The sequence below is a fragment of the Aethina tumida genome, chromosome 3 (assembly GCF_024364675.1).
Source record: "Aethina tumida isolate Nest 87 chromosome 3, icAetTumi1.1, whole genome shotgun sequence".
NCBI lineage: Eukaryota > Metazoa > Arthropoda > Insecta > Coleoptera > Nitidulidae > Aethina > Aethina tumida.
In genome coordinates, this window is record NC_065437.1 from 25,020,940 (window position 1) to 25,039,681 (window position 18,742).

At 32.8% G+C, this 18,742-nt stretch overlaps 2 protein-coding genes and 1 long non-coding RNA gene across 9 annotated transcripts in view; all 3 read right to left on the minus strand.

Annotated features, from left to right (window-relative positions):
* The window catches only part of LOC109593998 (protein neuralized), a 62,990-nt gene extending 54,764 nt beyond the window's left edge, over positions 1–8,226 (minus strand). Inside the window, exon 1 of the mRNA XM_020009161.2 lies at positions 8,030–8,226. Coding sequence (XP_019864720.1) covers positions 8,030–8,057 — 28 coding nt within the window. The 5' untranslated portion in view covers positions 8,058–8,226. The remainder of the gene's footprint in view (positions 1–8,029) is intronic.
* LOC126264842 (uncharacterized) lies at positions 5,899–7,877 on the minus strand. 2 transcript variants are annotated; one of them, XR_007547458.1, is made up of 3 exons: positions 7,819–7,877; positions 6,387–6,605; positions 5,899–6,263 (listed from the first exon to the last, which is right to left on the minus strand). It is a non-coding gene; the product is annotated as an uncharacterized LOC126264842 (long non-coding RNA). The 2 variants fall into 2 exon arrangements; XR_007547457.1 differs by lacking the exon at positions 7,819–7,877 and adding an exon at positions 6,661–6,770.
* A 2,847-nt stretch (positions 8,227–11,073) lies between the features above and the next one.
* The window catches only part of LOC109593953 (protein slit), a 248,789-nt gene continuing 241,120 nt past the window's right edge, over positions 11,074–18,742 (minus strand). The window contains exons 3-26 of one of the 6 annotated variants that reach the window (XM_049964414.1): positions 18,468–18,539; positions 18,340–18,411; positions 18,150–18,221; positions 17,369–17,440; positions 17,243–17,314; positions 16,153–16,388; positions 15,814–15,958; positions 15,654–15,725; positions 15,523–15,594; positions 15,252–15,467; positions 15,038–15,195; positions 14,681–14,831; positions 14,485–14,631; positions 14,291–14,434; positions 14,075–14,238; positions 13,819–14,023; positions 13,624–13,767; positions 13,496–13,567; positions 13,269–13,432; positions 12,247–13,216; positions 11,962–12,185; positions 11,610–11,909; positions 11,268–11,404; positions 11,074–11,212 (exon numbers count right to left, since the gene is read on the minus strand). In XM_049964414.1, coding sequence (XP_049820371.1) covers positions 11,126–11,212; positions 11,268–11,404; positions 11,610–11,909; positions 11,962–12,185; positions 12,247–13,216; positions 13,269–13,432; positions 13,496–13,567; positions 13,624–13,767; positions 13,819–14,023; positions 14,075–14,238; positions 14,291–14,434; positions 14,485–14,631; positions 14,681–14,831; positions 15,038–15,195; positions 15,252–15,467; positions 15,523–15,594; positions 15,654–15,725; positions 15,814–15,958; positions 16,153–16,388; positions 17,243–17,314; positions 17,369–17,440; positions 18,150–18,221; positions 18,340–18,411; positions 18,468–18,539 — 4,168 coding nt within the window. In that variant the 3' untranslated portion in view covers positions 11,074–11,125. Of the gene's footprint in view, positions 11,213–11,267; positions 11,405–11,609; positions 11,910–11,961; positions 12,186–12,246; positions 13,217–13,268; positions 13,433–13,495; positions 13,568–13,623; positions 13,768–13,818; positions 14,024–14,074; positions 14,239–14,290; positions 14,435–14,484; positions 14,632–14,680; positions 14,832–15,031; positions 15,196–15,251; positions 15,468–15,522; positions 15,595–15,653; positions 15,726–15,813; positions 15,959–16,152; positions 16,389–17,242; positions 17,315–17,368; positions 17,441–18,149; positions 18,222–18,339; positions 18,412–18,467; positions 18,540–18,742 lie in introns of all 6 variants that reach the window. The other 5 variants (XM_049964415.1, XM_049964413.1, XM_049964418.1 and 2 more) reach the window with 5 other exon arrangements.

Sequence of the window (18,742 nt, forward strand, 5' to 3'; positions counted from 1 at the left end):
TTATTTCGAGATGAGATGCACATTAGTTTTCTTTTTCACGCAATAACCGCCTCGGACGGTTTGCCGTAATAAAATCACTGGAAATGTGGCAGGAAAGAGTAAACAACCATTTTGGAATTATCGTCCGTGCTGGTTTCTCTGGTTGTTATCTTTTTTATGAGTCCAGATGCAAGGTAACTTGTGGACTACTGGTTTTATTGGACGATTCAATAGCGGATAAAGTGCAAATGAATTAAGTAAAACAATAAGGCGCTAAAGAAATGTTATGTCAAACACCTGTTCAGACTTTCTAGCCAAAATTAAACCTTCAGTAACACAATGGTGTGTTTATTATAGTGATATGTAAGTGTCTTATTAGAAACAACATATTCCCCGAATTTATTGTCCTCCGGTACCACCTAGTAATTTTCTTTAAAAATATTCAAAACGTTAAACGTTCAGCGGCACACGCCTGACGCGTGCTCCTTGTGAGACCGCATCCGCCTATTGACAGACTGAACCATGTGTGTCGGTACTCTTTGCAGGTCCCCCATTATGGTAAAAGAAACGATCGTCTTGGAGCACGTTATCATTACACCACCCATTTTCTCTTCCAGACAATAAGCGCGGACCTACGCGAAGCACAAGCCAACAATGGATGTACAAGCAGTAACATGCGATTGTCTTCAAAAGGACAAAACAATTGGCCTTCTGGGCGATGGGATTACGAGTCAAAGGTTTGTACGAGACCTTTGTGGTTTAAGTGTTTCTGTTTATTTAAATAATGGCCCGTGTTTTATGTAATTAATTCTATTATGTGCTTATTGTATTGACTGTGTAATGGCTGTCAGGTGGTGAATGGCCAGTAGATTTTTAATCAAGTCTCAACTAACGATTAATTTCAAGATGATTTTTTTAATATAAAGCAAGTCAAATTTGTTACTTTTTCAATTATTTACTGATGGTTCCATAATAATTTTCCATATGAACAATAAACATGTGATTCTTCAGACGTACTAGCAAGAAGTAAAATTAATCATCTGGGACATTATCTCGATATTTTTAATTCAAAATTAAAATATTGTAAACAATAATACTTAAAGTTTATTGCTAAATAAATACTTTGTAACCAATAAATTGAATTAGCAACGTACCATTAAATGCCTATAATAATTATGTTTAATTTTGTCGAATCACTTCATAAATAAAAAGCTTTTAAATAGTCAAAACCACGAGCACACTGCTAATTGCTTCTAATTGGCATTGTAATATTCGTATAAACACTAGTGACCTCCAAAAATTATTATTTGTACCAGCCATCATGATACTTGATAATTTCATTAACAATAACATTTCGCTTTGGCAAACATACAATTGTACCTATAAATAATCTAAGTTAACTGTATTTTACAGCTATGAAGTCTAATTACTAATTTTAGAAACATATCCCCAGTCATCAGCTTGTTGGTACGGTACCCCCCAGCACTTAAATCCTTAAGAAATCTATTTCTATTTCGATAAATCTTTAAACGAGACCCCCTAAGATTTACTCAAATTTACTTAATTTTGGACAATTTAAATTCCCCATTTCTGGCATTCCTGACGTTAAGCCCCGTGAATTATTGATGTTGTAAACGGGCACGTGCAAATCTACTGGAGGGTTCTTAATTCGACCAGATGCACACGGAACCGTTCATTAACCTCATCTTTGTTCCTGACTTAGTTAAAGCTAAATGAGGAAGTTTCGGGATGTTTGTTTTGGTAGTGATTCACTTAGGACAAGACTATATTGGATTTCGGATAAGTATTGGATTACAAAACTGGATTGAAACATACTATAAATGTGATATCAAATTTGATTTTACAGTTAAGAAGATTATATTTAAATTAACATAAAAGATACTTTTATTTTAGAAATGACATTGTAGACTCTTGAGTGAAAGATGTATGCACACCGGAACTTAGTTTACGCCTTTTAATTTCAGTGATGGCTAATTGTTGTCCTTAATAGTTTCTGAAGTATGTCGAAATGAACACAAAACACAGCTAGGCAACTGTTCATTGGTTAAGAGTCAGTTAAGTGAATACAAAATTGGAGGCAAAAGCCAAGGTAATGTAACATAAACACACTTTTATTGGTGGTTTGAATTTAAAAATTCAGGTATAAGATGAAGATAGGCAAATGTATTAAGTACTAAGATGATTAAACTTTATGAAGTATCACTAATGAGTAAATTATTATTATTATTATAACAATCGACCTTTTAACTTCATTTATTCACTTCTATTAACATTCTTATATTGAAACAAAATGTTTAAGTATACGAGCTTTAAATTTAAAGGCTATAGAAGATCAATTTAAGAATACTCTCAGGCATAATAACTTTTTATGTTGCCTGTGGCAAAAAATAGATATATTATATTATACAAACTAAAGATGTAAACAAAGTAAGTAGAAGTGTTGCACTGCTGATATAAAGGAATTTCATTTTAGAAGTTTCAGACAAATCTTCATGCAATCAATAGTGCCAAGATTTCATTGTATTGTAGTTTGCCAGTTGAGGAACAAGTTTAGGTTTAATCTTGTAGTCCCAGAGTTCGTGTTGGAATGGAAGGCGTTAGCCAAGAAATTGCATAATAAGATTACCCCAAGAACGGTAAAACTTTACTGAATGGGCCGTTTTGGGACGTCGAGTGAATTTTAGCCGGCATAAAAACTTTATATCGGTCTTTGTATTTAAATTTTTGACCCCGAAATCTAAACTTTCAAATTTTTTTTAACCCTCCGAATATATTAAAGTTCACGTATTGAAGACGTCTGAATAATGTCGTCGTAAAAAATAAGATATGAGGTCTAAATTAAAATTTTAATATACTCTTGACTATAGATATAAAAGTATTAACTTGAATGTAAAGTAATACAGAAATTGCACATTATTTTCCATTTTATAATAATTTTTTCCTCTATTTCTCAAGATAATGTGCCCACTCCAAAACCATTACAATATTTAATGTTCAAAACGAAATAATATCCGAGTGAAATCTCGTTCATTAGAACGGCCCTGGTTCATTCATAAGAACCACTCCATTCATTATTCCGCCTAAATCCACGGTCTGATAGTTCCCGTCTTTCTGTATCTCGATTGTTGCGTTGCCGCCTTATTTTTTCTGGATGTAAATTGCCCAGTTTCCTGTGCCGTAGTAGGTGGTTGGCTACCGGAGACCGGACGGATTTCCACGTCGTAATTACCGGACTTTTTAATAAGGTCTCAGTTCGCGGAGTGGTGCACTGGTTGTGAGTTTCATGGTTTTTAATTTCGTATACGCCGTGATCACTGGTCGGGGACTTCGGCGTAATTATTGCCTTGCCCAAGAGGAAACTGAACACGGGCTCTTCCGGATGTCGATTAAACAAGTGTATTAGTTTAATTGGCTATTATTACTTACAAATACACATCATCAACAAACAATATTTTAATCTGTTGTCTTACTTTTGTTATTGAAAATATCAGCTGAAGTACTTGAATTGGATACCAGTACCTATAACGTTTATTGTTTTCTCTACTATTGTTAGATCTTCTATGCAACTGATCAATCTAATTTCATTCTTTAAAAAATTGCTAACATTTTTATTCTTCAATGGACAAAATTATTAATTTTTAGTCAATCGTTACTCGTATTATTAAAGAAGTTAGAGGATTTGGCCAAGTAGCAGCTACAAAAAATTTACCTGAGTTGATAAAAAATAGATAACTGGATAATTCAAATATCAAAAAATAATCCAATCTTATCGTCAACTGAAATTAAATTAACCTGGAGGAAAGTAGACTTGCTGAAATTAGTCTGTGGACATCTCCTTTTCACGGAAGAAACAAGGTCTCTTGCTTAGAAACATAATTTCAAATAATATTAATAGCTTCAAACAATTCATTTAAGTTTTGAAATTTCCCTAAGTGAGCTTTCCTCATTTTAAGATTTATCATGTCCTATAGATTTTATATGAAGTTTAGAACAGGATTTTGGGCTGGCCACTTTATAAGATTTACATTATTAGAAGCAAAAAAGTCTTTTACAACTTTGGCTATATGCTTCGGATAATTGTCATGCTGGAAAATCCACGACAAAGGTATATTTTCCTCAGCTTACGCCAGCATATAATTGGTAAGGTGTGTAAATTTTGAAACCTATCCATTATTCCATTTATTTTTACTAATGAACCATTATTAACACCCCCATGCTTAATTGTTCCCTTGGTGTACTTAGGGTGAAACATTTTGTTGATTGGACGTCTAATCCATAGAATTCCATCTGATGAAAATAAATTAAATTAACTTTCATCAGAAATTTATTTAGACCAGTCTATGAATGAAGGATTTTTTGGTGGAACTTCTTCTATGTAAATTATTTTGTCTACATCTTATGATACGGATAGACACCCCCAAATGTAAATATTTAGTGTAATATCTCATCGGCAGTTTTAATCTGGTCAGTTCTGAATGCTAATCAAGTTATAAGGTAAAATATACGTAATGTTTTAAAGAATAAAAATATATGCTTAATAGCAATAGTAGATCAATATTATTTTGTGAAATATTAAATTTCAGCTTGTCATTCCTAATATTTAAATTGTAAAATGTAATTTTCTTTGGCAAAATTTGCCATTTCGCAGTAACAAAACATTTATCAAACGGTAAATATAATTCGAGTGTTAGTGTCATCAACACAATGGAGAAATGAATGGTAAAATTAAGCGCAAATCACAATTAAATCGGCATCGAATAATGAACTGGTACGTAACAGTTCCAGCGGTCCGGTCATTATCTCGATGGAGTCGTGGACACGACGAAATCGAGGTTTTCACATGATCAAGCCGCCGACTCTGCCTTCCAAATTAGCCGGACTGAGAGACGTGACCGGAGTCTCCCATTAGAATTTTCGTTGTAATTGTGAAATGCGAGCGCCGCTAACGAGAGTCCCGCTTAACAAATGTTTCTCTCGACTGTTATTATATGCCTTTTTTATTGGTTTTATTAAGGCCGTTTAATCGGACATTTTTCTTTGTTGTGATATTCGGTCAAGTATAGGTGTGGGAAAAACATTGCGGAACTGGGTTTCGATGATTTGTTAACTCAGGTCACGATCCGGTGATAATCGATGGCATTGTTTCAAAGACAAAAATACATTAATCACATTTTATTAGATTTACAAATTCATTTGCAATAGGAAATTTTAAATTAAAAGTTCAAGTAAGCCTAAGAATACATAAATACATATTAAATTTGGAAATTGTAAAGAGTCACGGACACCGACTAAAGTTGTCTCAACAACTGCGTCCCTGAAGATTGGGTTAATCTGCACGTTCACGGATGGCGTTAACAACGTTTTTTTCAACTTTAACCTCCGGTTCCGGCCAATTAACTTAATTAAGTGCATTGGACACGTAGAGAACCGTCCCGATTGAATGAGCGAGTTCCATTATCCAATTCACACTGCGGGCGACTGATGGGCCAAAGGTCGTCGCTGTAAGAGCGGCCGCAACCTCTGGACCCTGCCTTTAATTCATATAATGGTGACTACGGGCCACGGTGTGGGAGTTCGCGTAAACTGTTGTACTCGACCACGGCACCAAAAGTCAAAACATTTTGATTATTTTGTATACGAAATGTCTGCTTGCCAGGGCCACTTTGATGTACTGGATATTTTTGAATATAGAGGGAAATAGCATACATTACTATTTAATGTTAATTAGGAAATCTACCCCTTTTAATTAAATGCAAATACTTTTCATATTATTTAAAATAACTACACTACATTCTTTCTATAATTGTTCATTTAATACCTAAATCAAAACAATTTCTACTTAAATTAAATCTTAAAGAAATAAAAGCAAAATGTCGCTCGTCATAGATATAGCACACATTTAAAAGAATATATATTTATTAAATAATTTATACATAACTTAAAAGTATTGTTAATATTTTGCTGGCAAATGGTTCTAATACAACTCCCACGAGGTATCCATACATGAAACGTCGATGTTACGAATAATTTTCTATAATGGGACTATCCCATGCCAAGAAAAGGAACCCCAAACCATATTGTTTCCTCCACCATGTTTCAATGTTTTTCTGGTGTATCTAGGGTCCACACTTTTAATTGGACGAACACAAACAAATTGTTTACCATCTGAACCTATTCCATCGAACTTGGTTTTATCGCTCCAAATTATTTCTCGCCAATATTCTGGAGGATAATTAATATATTTTTATGCAATGGTTTCTGAGCTGAAATACATCCTTGCTAGTTTTGTTCATTCTATCGACGTTTAAATGTTCTACTAGACACACTGATATTATCAATTAATTCATTTTTTGTTTGCCTAAAAGACAAGAAAGGACTTTACTTACTGATTCTTCCAGTTTGTTTGTCAATATAAGGAGTTGTTTTTTTCTCAAGAAGTATTTTTTATTGTATTTTCAAATGAGTGTGTTTTCATGTTTATTAATAACAACAATTTTCAGAGAGTATCATATGTTATTAGTAACGTCAACAAATATTCAGACCCTGATTTTTCATGTTAATTATTATTCCCCATTTCTCTGGAGTAGTATGTTTCTTTCTTCTCTCTGAAATTGAGTTATTCAATAAAATAATAAAATCCTACTAAAAATAAAATCTGACTATTAAGAATTTTGTTAAAAAGTACCACAAAACTTTGAATGTGGTATTTCTTTGATCAATCAAATCAAAATAATGCGTTTAAAGTATTCGTAGTTTTTAAGATGTGAGGAAAAAAGTATATAATATTGAAATATATTTTGTATACTGACTGGACTCAATTAAATCCTATTATCTTACAAAATGTTTAATTTTAAAGTTTGTGCTATTTCTTTAGTAACTTCTGTCTATCCCAGACAATAAAAAATTCAATTAAGTGCTTAAATATTTTCTAAAAATAAATTAATAATAAGAATTTTTTTGTCCTAAAATTATTACACTAGACCTCTATTGGGTGATATAAAAACACACAGTGCCCTGTATTATTTTATTTTTGAGCAATTAATCATTAAAACAGAATTATAAATAGAAAGTTGCAGTCATATTTCAATTTTAAATGGACTCTATATAAATTAGTACAATTTTAAAATTTCATTCCAAATTTAATTGCATCTGTCATATTATAGCATAAAATGTTAACAATTATTCAATTGGGAGATAACTCTTAATTTAATGTTAAAAACGAAATCATGTGGAAAATCCAAAAATATCCATTTAAAAATAAATTATTCACAAAGAAACTCAATTTAGAAATACAAAGCGATATTTCTGTTTCTTTCATTTTATTATTTATTATCCAAAATTACTGACATGCGATGATTTAATAAAATATAATATAGTTTTCAAAGGAAGTTTGATCACATCATCATATTTGCGAGGTTATATATGATGAATGTTCAAATAGGATTCTTATTGTAATTTTTTAAAATTATGTATTGATTTAATCATTTTTTGCGGTTTTATTTGCTTTCAACAACAGACATCAACTATATTACAGTCACATTTATATGTAAAGATCATAAAAAGTAACTATAATGTTTTACCATAGTTTTCATATTCACAGTAACCGCCAAAAAAGCATATTTATCTAAAAATTACGCAAATTCGCCTCTGCACTGAATGTTAAATTATTTTGAATTGGAAAGTACATAAAACGATGCGATATATGCTTTAACAAATATATATGTAGCCCCAAGTGATTGCTGTTACAAAACTACATGTAATATAAAAGAAAAAACATTATTATATAATTAATTAAATAAATTAAACAGACAATCATACCCATAAATATATAATACTTATTGAAGGTATCAATCTTCAACTTTAACCTTTACTTTATCCACGCTTTCTGTTTAATTGAAACCCATATCACAAAACAAAGTTTATCAAACTGAAATGAATTATTGTTATTTAAAAATCATAACCTTAAAATTCGTGCGCCTCGGATTGTTTTATTTAGCATTTATGACATGAATAACATGCACATACTCACTTGGTAATCCGCTTGTGGTTTGTCCCATTTTAAAAACAATTAAAAACGGTCAAATAATATATATTATCAAAAGTTTAAAATAAATCACCATTTACATGATTACATTACATTGACACTACACAAAAAAGCATACACCGAAAAGCCGACAAAAATTAAAAAGCAACACAATCACAGACAACCGACGGACAGGCTTTTTCAAATTTTATTTTATATGTTCTTTTTATGAAAATAAAGATTTGACATTTCTTCTGCGAAACACGTGCGAAGTTGGTTGCAGATTCATTGACGATAGATAATTTTTGCAAAATCCAATTGGATAAACTCCTTTATAATAAAATATTTAATCTATATATATTGAATACCGCCATTAAATAATAGAGGATTAATATAATTTTATAGTATAGATCTAGATTACTATACAGCTCATTTTTTTTAATTAATATATATTTTACTTTCTAATTAGGTTTTGTAATTTGTTTTGAAAAGCTGTCACAGGAAAGAATTATTTTAAAATGTATTTTATGCAATTATTGGTGTAGAATTTAAAAAATCTATTGTAAGCATTGTGCAAATTATTATGCATGTTACTATAATTAACTTTGTCAACGACCTCCTTTGAACATATACTACATATTACCTATTAATAAATTTGTTGAGCAATGTTAATTTGTATAAGGAAATGAGTTTCAAAGCACAATTAAAAATATGACTTTTATTATTTAAAGTTCGGCAACCCACTTTGCACACATCCAAGGGAGTGAGCAGTGGGAGTGATTACGAATTTTCTTATTTATAATTTTAATTAATTTTCCGAATTGCGACTTAAATATTGTTAATTAATGCATGTGTAATTAAATTTAATTAAAATGCGGAAAAGATACGTGAACATCGACCCATTATTTTTGGACCACATTATGTGTTACGAAATTTGAAAATTTAGCCAATCAGTTTTACTGCTTTTTTCACTATATATATAAAAGTGGTTATAATCTTCACTGAACTATTCACTTTAGATAAATATACAATCATAAAATATTTGTAGAATATCTTCCTCTAATGATAAATAATTGAAATTTTGGTTGAAAGGTTAAAAGAAACTCAAATACGATAAATTTAATATATTTTATACACAAGTTTGGATATAAATTACAATCATTAGGCATAAATTAATACAATTTGTGATAAAAAATTTGGTGTATGTATATTTTATCGGGTTTTTATGCAAGTTTCGTGAGGGGAAAATGGAGAATTTAATTACAATAGGAGAATCTAATCTTAAAATTAAATATATAATATACAATCTTTAAAGTTATCCTTACACTCACATAATATAATTATATCTTTCAAATAATTTAAGAATCAGAAATATGTTGCTAATAGTCTGAGCAGAGCGTAAGAAACATGAATTAAAATGAACATGAAAGACAATTGAATTGTGAGAAAATGGTAACAATTGTAAAATTAGGATAAGAATGTCGCCCAAAGTATAGCCAAATGCATTCTATTGTCTTCCATATAATATATATACATTTATAAAATTATATACGCAAAAACTTGATTTTTTGACAATCAAAACAACTATTATAATGTTTTGAGTAAAAGCATGTGTGTATTAAATTTACTGTTCATTAAAGTCTAACAATTATTTGGTTTGTTGAGATATGTAACAGTGAAAAAGCAGTCTGAAAAGACATCAAAACAATCAAGTTTTTGTACTTTAGCCTATATTAGACCACCTCAATACTTTGAGTATTGATAGCTCCCTGTTTTTTAATCAGTATAAAATCTCTACATTAAATAATACATTGGAAAAGCCTCAAAGTGGCAAGATAAATATTGAGGAGGCCACATCTTAAATAATCCTGGTATTATTTAGATAATATATAAATTAAATATGTTATGTAAACATACAAATTCATATGTGTCTTACACAAATATCTATACTAAGTTAACCTGGTAAGTCAAATGCCATGCCGCTATTCACAATTCTAACATGTTGGGGTATATTATTATCGATATTAATTATTATATAGTCAGTTCCGTGTTATTTGTCAAAATAGTAGTTATACTAACTGTATGATACGTTTCGTGCTCAATTGATTTTTCCGATGAAATGATACAATAGAAGCCTTGTAACTCATTGGTGAAAACATAGGTATATTGAAATAATACTGTTATGTGCATAGAGATACAATGAGATAAGCTACTGTGATTACTAAACTTTTATATCACCTAAAATACATGCAACATTAGTTGACAAATATATAAATATTTATGTATAAATATTATTTTCAATCAAGCGTATTATAAAGGTACACCACCGGACATATGAAAAAATCTGACAGGAAATTAATGGACGTTCGTTGCGTAGATAATTTAAAATGATCTTATTGTCTTTTTCTATGTATTTATTTTACTTCTTCCAACATTATACTCCGAATCCAGTATACAATAAAATTTTCATCAATCTTCATTTGTCCAATGCTGTACTGAGAACGAATCAGATATGCAAACAATTTAAATATATCTCGTCATCTATACAATTCAATATAATAATCACTCTGTCACTATACAAAAAAGTCTCCTACCACCATTGCAGCTGTTCGCATTGGATATACAATCGATGTTTGATCCAAAGTGCTCCAAGATAGACAAAAGCGGTTATGGTAATAAAGTACAGGAACACTGACAGTATGCAGTACGAATCATGCGGTGCGTGCATGTTCCTGAAGTAGGATTCCATTTTGTTTTTGTAATATTTCCTGGTCTCTGGTTCGATGTCGGTGAGTTGCATGTGCTTCGCTTTCGGAGTCTCGTTGTCCACGTAGAAGGTCAGTTGGTACGGTTCCTTCCTGAATTAAAAAATCCAAATGAATATGAGTTTCAATAAAATTTAAATTTCGTTTCTTGCCTAGTTTCCTCGGTCGTCTTTAAAGTATATGCAGAGGCCTGGGGGTGATTGGGTATTGAGTCTAAGATTTGGGCATATTGTGAGTCATTCACTTCAGTAGTCACTGTGTCCAGTTGTTCTTGCTGATGGTCTTGTTCGGCGATGGGCTCAGTGTTGTTAGAATTGTGATTAGCGGCGTCTTCCAGTCAGTAGCATTTCTTCGTGCAAGCACATTTACGCACAATATCAATGTCCTTGGTGTAACGAGTTCCGTCTGTGCATATTAATCTCACCTAGAATTTTCCAAAATTACATTTTACGAAGTGTAAATTAAAATGAACAAATTACCTTCCGTCGTTTACTTTTTCTCGCTTGACAGCAACTTCCACATCCTCCAACACATTTGGCCATTTTTAATGGTTTCCTTGATCGGCATCCATTTTCGGAATAATACTCCCTCACTTGTTCTTTTCGACAGGTAGGAGCTAAAATTGCAATACATTTTGAGGCTATAATATAATCTATTTGTGCTTTACATATAATCATATCTTTGAGAATATGTATACATTTTCAAGACAGTGATCTTACTTACAGATTATAAAATTAAATAACGCCGAAAGCCTCTGAACCTTATTAAGCAAAAGCAAGTATTCTAAAATATTAATTAGAAGTCCTACCCCAAATACTTACATTCTTCCTCACCTTGCTCGCAGTACTTCCCCCTGTATCCTGGCTTGCACTTGCAAATATAGTTGTATTCGGTGGTGCGAGATGGCACACATTTGCTGTCATGCTTGCAATGGTTGCGTAGGCATGGGTCAGGAGGACTTGCTGGTTCACCGATCATCATGCCGTCCATTTCGTCTTCCTGTTGTTCATCTTCATCTTTATCCTGTTCTACAATGCCACATCCTGGTTGTACCTTCTGTTGTGTTTGCGCATTTCCAAAGTCCACCTGTTTGTGGTTGATCCACACTTCTTTCATGCATCCTAAAAATAAAACATTGTATTTTTTAATTCGAGAATGAAGATGAAAATCTACCATGAAAGCTTGTAAGATTTCTGAGGTGCCATTGAGAGAAGGCTTGTTGACCAGGTTCTGGAGGTATTCCTCCTAAATACATGGGTGTATTCAATCGCAGGAAATCTTTGCTTCCATCGTTGATGATAGATCTAGCCAATCCTCTGTCTACTCTCAAAGTGAAGTTCTTCTTAATCGCAATGAGTTCGGCTATATGATATTGTCCATCAGCTACCATTTCAAAACTAACAGAAAATTATTAAGTTAATAACAGAACTGTAAATATACTATAAATTATAAATGTACCTGTACATGGTGGACACTGGATAATTTCCAACATCATAACTAACTCTGATTCTACCGTTGAAAAGCTCAACTGCTAAATGCTCCTGGTGACCATCATACATAAGAACCCCATTTTCTTGGGTCGTAGCAAAAACTATGGTGACATTAGCTTCAGGTTTCGTCCTTAACGGTTCCAATTCCACATACGAGGTGTTATGAATAAAGCTGACACTCGTTAAATATTCGCATCTCTTTCCAGAATAACCAGGAGCACATTTGCACAGATAATCATTAGAGCCAGAAGGTTGGAAACACACACCGTGGACGCAATCGTGGTGCTGACAGGGCGAAGTTTGGGGGTACATCATGGCCACTGAAGGTGTTATTTCACAAAATTTACCGGTGAAATCACCGGCGCATTGGCATTTGTAATCGTTTACTCCATCCACGCACGTAGCGCCATTCTGGCACATGTTGTTTTCACAGTCGTCAATATTTATTGAACAATTCTCGCCCTTAAAGCCTTGAAGGCATTCACAAGTGTAATAAGTATCGTGATCCACACATGTAGCGTCGTTTTTGCATGGATTATACTGTTCTGTACAAAAGGGAATTTTTGTTTCGCAAAATTGCCCCATGTATCCCGCCGGACATTTGCACTGATATGAATCAATTAAGTCAACGCAAGTTGCGTTGTTCTGACACTTGTTGTTTTCACAATCATCGATATTTGTTTCGCATCTTAAACCGGTGAATCCTGCTTGACATTCACAACTAAATCTGCCTTCTTCCAATACTTTGCAAGCACCTTGGTTTCTACATGGGTTGCCGTAACAAGCGTCGATCATAAATTCGCAATTTTTACCGTGATAACCTGGCGCACATTTACACATGTAATCTCTTTCTGCCAGAGATACACACTGTCCTCCATTTTTGCAAGGGACTTTGTAGCAAGCATCACATTTCGCAAGTATTTCGTTGCTTACTTTTTCTACAAAATATATAAAATTAATAAAAATTTTGTTTATGCTTAGATATAATACCTTTGCATTGGAAGGCGTTTGATGGGGTAGACAAAATAGACTTATCCTTCATACTTGCGGGTTCTGCACAATGAGCAATACCGGGTTCTACATAATCTATTTTGACCCAATCAGATAACCATCTCAGTGAGCAATCGCAGTACAAAGGATTAGCACCCAATGCACTGGAAGAAATTAAATATATATTAAATTGTACGTAAGTGCGCAATCGTAGTAAATTTACTTACATGTGACTTATTGATTTTAAACTAGCAAAAGTACCCTCTGGTATCATAGAAATTTGGTTTCCATGTAGAGATCTAAAATTTAATGAATTAAAAAATTATTATAAATGTACTGAATAATTATTGCTTACAATATTCTTAAAGCATTTAATCCTGACAGAGATTCAACCTGAATACACTGCAATCTGTTGTAACTAATGATAAGAGTACTCAATTTTGTCAATGTTGAGAAGGTACTATTCGACAGCATTCCAATGTGATTATTACTCAAATCCCTAAAATCAACAATAACAATTTCATGAAAATAATAAATAAACATGACTTACAATCTTGTTAATGACTTAAGATGACTTATTCTATCGGCTTGGATACGGTCGATGTCGTTAAAGTCCAAATACAACTCAGATGTTTCTGGTGGTATTCCTCTAGGAATTTCAGTCAAGTTTGCTCTGGAGCATCTTACTACTGTTCCGGTACATGAGCACATGGGTGGACAATAGTTTTCTCCAAGACATCCTTGATCATTATCATCTAAAATGATTCAGATTAATTTTGTTTCTATAAGGAAATTCGTATACTAACTAAGACATTTGAATTCATTTTTGGGCAATTCTCGAATGAGCACATCTTTTACTCTAGCTGGTCCAAAGCATTTTGGCGAGGATCCACTTAAGCCCTTATTCTTTAACCAATCAGAGAACCAAGCCAGGTGACAGTTACACATAAAAGAATTATGAATGAGATTCCTGTAAAAGACTTGTTAGAACTTGTTAACAAAATATTTTTCAATGTTCTTACAATGTTTGTAAGGAAGTGAGGTGATCAAACGAACCAGGCATGACACAAGTTATAGCATTGTTGTTAAGTGACAAGGATTTTAAATTGTGGAGCCCAAGGAACATTTTATTATGGATTTCATAAAGTTTATTCTCAGATAAGAGCCTAAAAGAAACAAATTAACGAATGTTAAAAAATTATTCTATAATACGTACAGTTCTACAATTTGTGTAGCGCCTTCAAACGAGTTTTCTTCAATTCCAGTAATTTGATTTCTTCTCATATCGAGTTTTATCAAATTGGGTAATCTACCAAATAAACCATCTGATTTGATTCGACCCAATTCGTTGTCATGCAATAATCTGAAAAACAACATTGTATTTTTGTCACCAAATAGTTCGTAACACTTACAATTCAGTCGTGTACAAAGGAATATCCCTTGGAATTTCTTTCAAGCCTCTTCCTGAGCAATCCACAATAGTACCATCACAAGAACACCCAGATGGACAGGCATTATCAATTAGACAATCTCCTGCATACCTAGTTCTGAATTCTTCTTGACCTTTAAACAATTATTATCAATTGATTAAGTTATTATAATCCTTACTATTTTTTCACCCAAATAATATTACTAGTGAGTGAGTATGAGAATGAGATGCAATGGATAAACATACAAATGAATGAATTTTTGTAATAAAATGATAAATGAATGTTAAATGAACACCATTACCACTGATGATATATCAAGTGGAAGGTGCTTACCCTTACATTTGAATTTCTCATCTTTCAATGCCTCTAACCGTCTCTTTTGCATACGTTTTGGAGTGTCGCATCTTGCTCCGGAGGTTTCGATGGGATTTTTATGAAGGTATTCGGCCAACCATTTCAGATTGCAGTCGCATATAAACGGATTTCTAGCTAAATGGCTAAAAATAATTTTATTTATGTTTTATTTTATTCTAAACGTCTATAAACTACTTACAGTGTTTGGATGCTTTGGAGGGAATCGAAACTACCATTTGCCAATGATTGGATGTTGTTATCGTATAGCGACAATAAGCTTAAATTGTTAAGGTTTTTGAAGGTGTCCTTTCGAATGCAGGAAATTTCGTTAGCGTTTAGCAGTAGGAGTTGAAGGGCTGTTAGATCATGAAAAACTCCAGCTGGCAAGTCCTTTATTTTGTTACCGTATAAAACCCTAATAAATAATTAAATTTAATTATTTTATATTATATATTTTATTATCTACGTACAATGACGTGAGAGCTTTTAATCCGATGAACGCATCTGATGAAATTTTCGATATTTTGTTGTTACTCAAGTCACTGAAACACATATTACACGTAAATTTTGTACCTTAATAATATTTAAGTTAAATTCTTACATTCTCCGCAGCCTTTTGTTATTAGCGAATGCTTTAGGTGGAATTTCCAAAATTTCATTTTGTTCCAGTCGTCTAGATAATAATAAAAATTTAAACAAGAATAAAAGACAGTCAAGTATATTAAACTATATGTATAATAAGTTAAGAAAAGAACACTTACAATTCAACAGTACCGTCAGGTAAGTGCTCCGGTACTTTTGTTAGCCCTTTTTCGCGGCAATCCACAACGCCGTCGGCGCATTTGCATTGGCTTGGGCAAGGAGGCTCTGTCACACATTCTCCACTGATTGAATGCTCTGCAAGACCTAAAATAAATGCGAAAATAAATATAATGGTCGCAGCCCTCCGTCTGGTTTGCATATTGTGAGCTACCTGAGGGGTGAGAGCTTGTTTAACAACTACCACTCTAAATTTTATGTAAGAGGGGTTGCATAAGAGTAGTAAGGGCTTTCCCCTAATTGGATTGTTTGAAATTAAACTGCTGGTTATTTTTCATTACCTGAACATTTAAAATCCTGGTCCTGTAAATCAATGATGTTTTGTCCCTTGAGGTGACTTGGTGAATAGCATTTGGTGAATTGAGCAAGTCTTTGAGAATGCCGCAAATATCTGGCGAGCCAAGAAAGCTGACAATCACAATGGAAGGGATTGTCGTTCAGCCTTAAAGTCCTCAACCTGAACATGTTGCTGAACATATCCTTGCTGAGCCATGTTAAGTTGTTATTATTCAGCATACTGAAAAACACAAAAACATTTGTAATTTGCCCCCTACACTATTCCCAATTACACATTGACAAATAACACCGATGAATATTCATAAAGGACCCGAAATTTCCGAAATCAAAATAATACCAGTTCCTGTAATGAATCGGACCACAATAGTTTAATCAGTTTATTATTAATACCGAAATGTTATTATGCGAAACCGCCACCATAAAATGTTTCAATGACACGATTCAATTTGTACCTCGGTAATCCGATGTTTTATACGAGATTAATCTATATCGCTTCTCTATTAATAGGCAAATATAGATAATTCATCGAGGCCGATGATTGACCGTAAAATGAGAATTGCATTCCTGAAAACGGCGCGAATAGTTGGCATCGTGTTCCAATCAACGGTGGTGACTAACGTAAACGCAATTATGCTTATCTCGTTGCAAATGAATCAAAACTATCTCGGATGCGAAATTCATTTCGGATCTTGATCGACTGTCAACAAGACCACTAAACATGCGCTGCAGGATACGTTCAACGTATGTTATTGTAGAAATTTGTTTTGGTTAATTCAAGTCTATGAGTTTGGTCGAATTATTTTTTGTTATAAGCATCTCATTTACATTTGAAATTTTATAACTTAATTAATATACAAAATGAAATAATATATGTATACAAATTTATGTAAACAATATAACAAGCTATAAAGCTTATACGTATAAACGTATAATGTAATTTCCAACGTGAACATAATCGTAGTTATTTGAGTTATTGTAATTCAGATTAAATTAAAATGGTCTTTTGAACAAGTTATTTACATGTACTTCAAGAAACCTTCATGTAGATACAATGTATAATTTTATGGTACTTACACAATTTCTAAATCCTTTAAACCCCGCAGAGCTTGGTCATCAATGCAAGTTATCTGATTGTTGTCCAGTTGCCTATAAAACAAGTCCATTTATACCTCCGAAACAACCCAATTAAAACAAACTTACAAATTTTTAATTGACTGAAGTCCTCTGAAGGTCTTTTTGCCGATAACCGATATCTGATTTCGACTGAGATCCCTGAAAAAAAAAAAACATCCCACCATGAAAATAAGAAAAATTAGCGGAGTCACTCACATAGAAACTATGTAAGCCCAGAAATCTAACAGGTAGAAAGAATGCAGGAGATGAGTTAGACAGACGCTTGTTAATTAGGTAGCTTATAAATCCTAGATAATTAACGTGACGCGATGATTTTTCACGTTTTAGTCACATTAAATCAACTGAGTTTTAAAGATTTAACAGGGTGTTTACCATATTTTACGTTCGTTATTCATTTAAAGGTGGTTTTAAAATGGTTGAAAGACATTTTGTATTAATTAGGTATTTCAAATTAGTGTAGACAGTTTGATTTACCACTGTAATTTGTCGAGATACACTGGAATAATTAATGTAGTAAAAAAATCTATTATCTAAATATGATCTGTATGGTACATTTTCTATAATATATGTAACATAAAATTAAAATGGTAAGATGTTAGTATCTCCTATATCAGCTATTCTAATAATGAAGTGTTAATAACAAAGAAATGGGTTTGCTGGATAGAGAAAACAAAATCCATTACGTTCAAAGTTATACAAATTATCTTCATAATAAGATGTAGTTTATCCATTAAATAAATTGAGCAAACTGTGAACGCTGCTTTGTCTAGGATTTTGCTTTGTAAGCACATAGATGAAACACCAAGACACCAATATGACACCTGATTAATCTGCATCTAGTACTTACAAACGAAACAAGTTCGGCATCGAGTAAAACAAATTATCAGGAATATGCCGTATACTGTTTCCATTGAGGCGTCTACAAAAAATCAGTACTGTTTAAGTGATTGCTTCAAGCTTATTGCGTGACTTTCAGAAAGAAGAATAGATTCTCTCTTAAAGCCCCGTTTGTTGCCAGATGATTGAGTGCTACTTACATTCTCTCAAGCTTAACCAGGTCCCGGAAAGCTTCTTTTTCTATGGTGTGGATATTATTATCAGTCAGTTGCCTATAAATTAAGTGCATTGTTTGTACGATGCATATTTCATTATTAAAATTACTCACAAAATACGTAATTTTCCCAAGTTCTGAAAGTCTAGCTCGTTGATCGTGGTAATGTTATTCCTCTGAAGGTCCCTGCAAAAGAAGAAAAACGATCTCCATTAGCGAACAGTCGGAAAAAAGAGGCCGCAAAAGGCCGGCCGGCGTGCGATGCTCATTTGGCATTCAGGTCTCGTCGCCGCACACACAATTAAAAAATCAATTCAGGACGCGTTCGGGGGTCCATTCGGTCCAATTAAATAAATTTGACGTATTAATTGAATTAAGTGGTCGCCGTT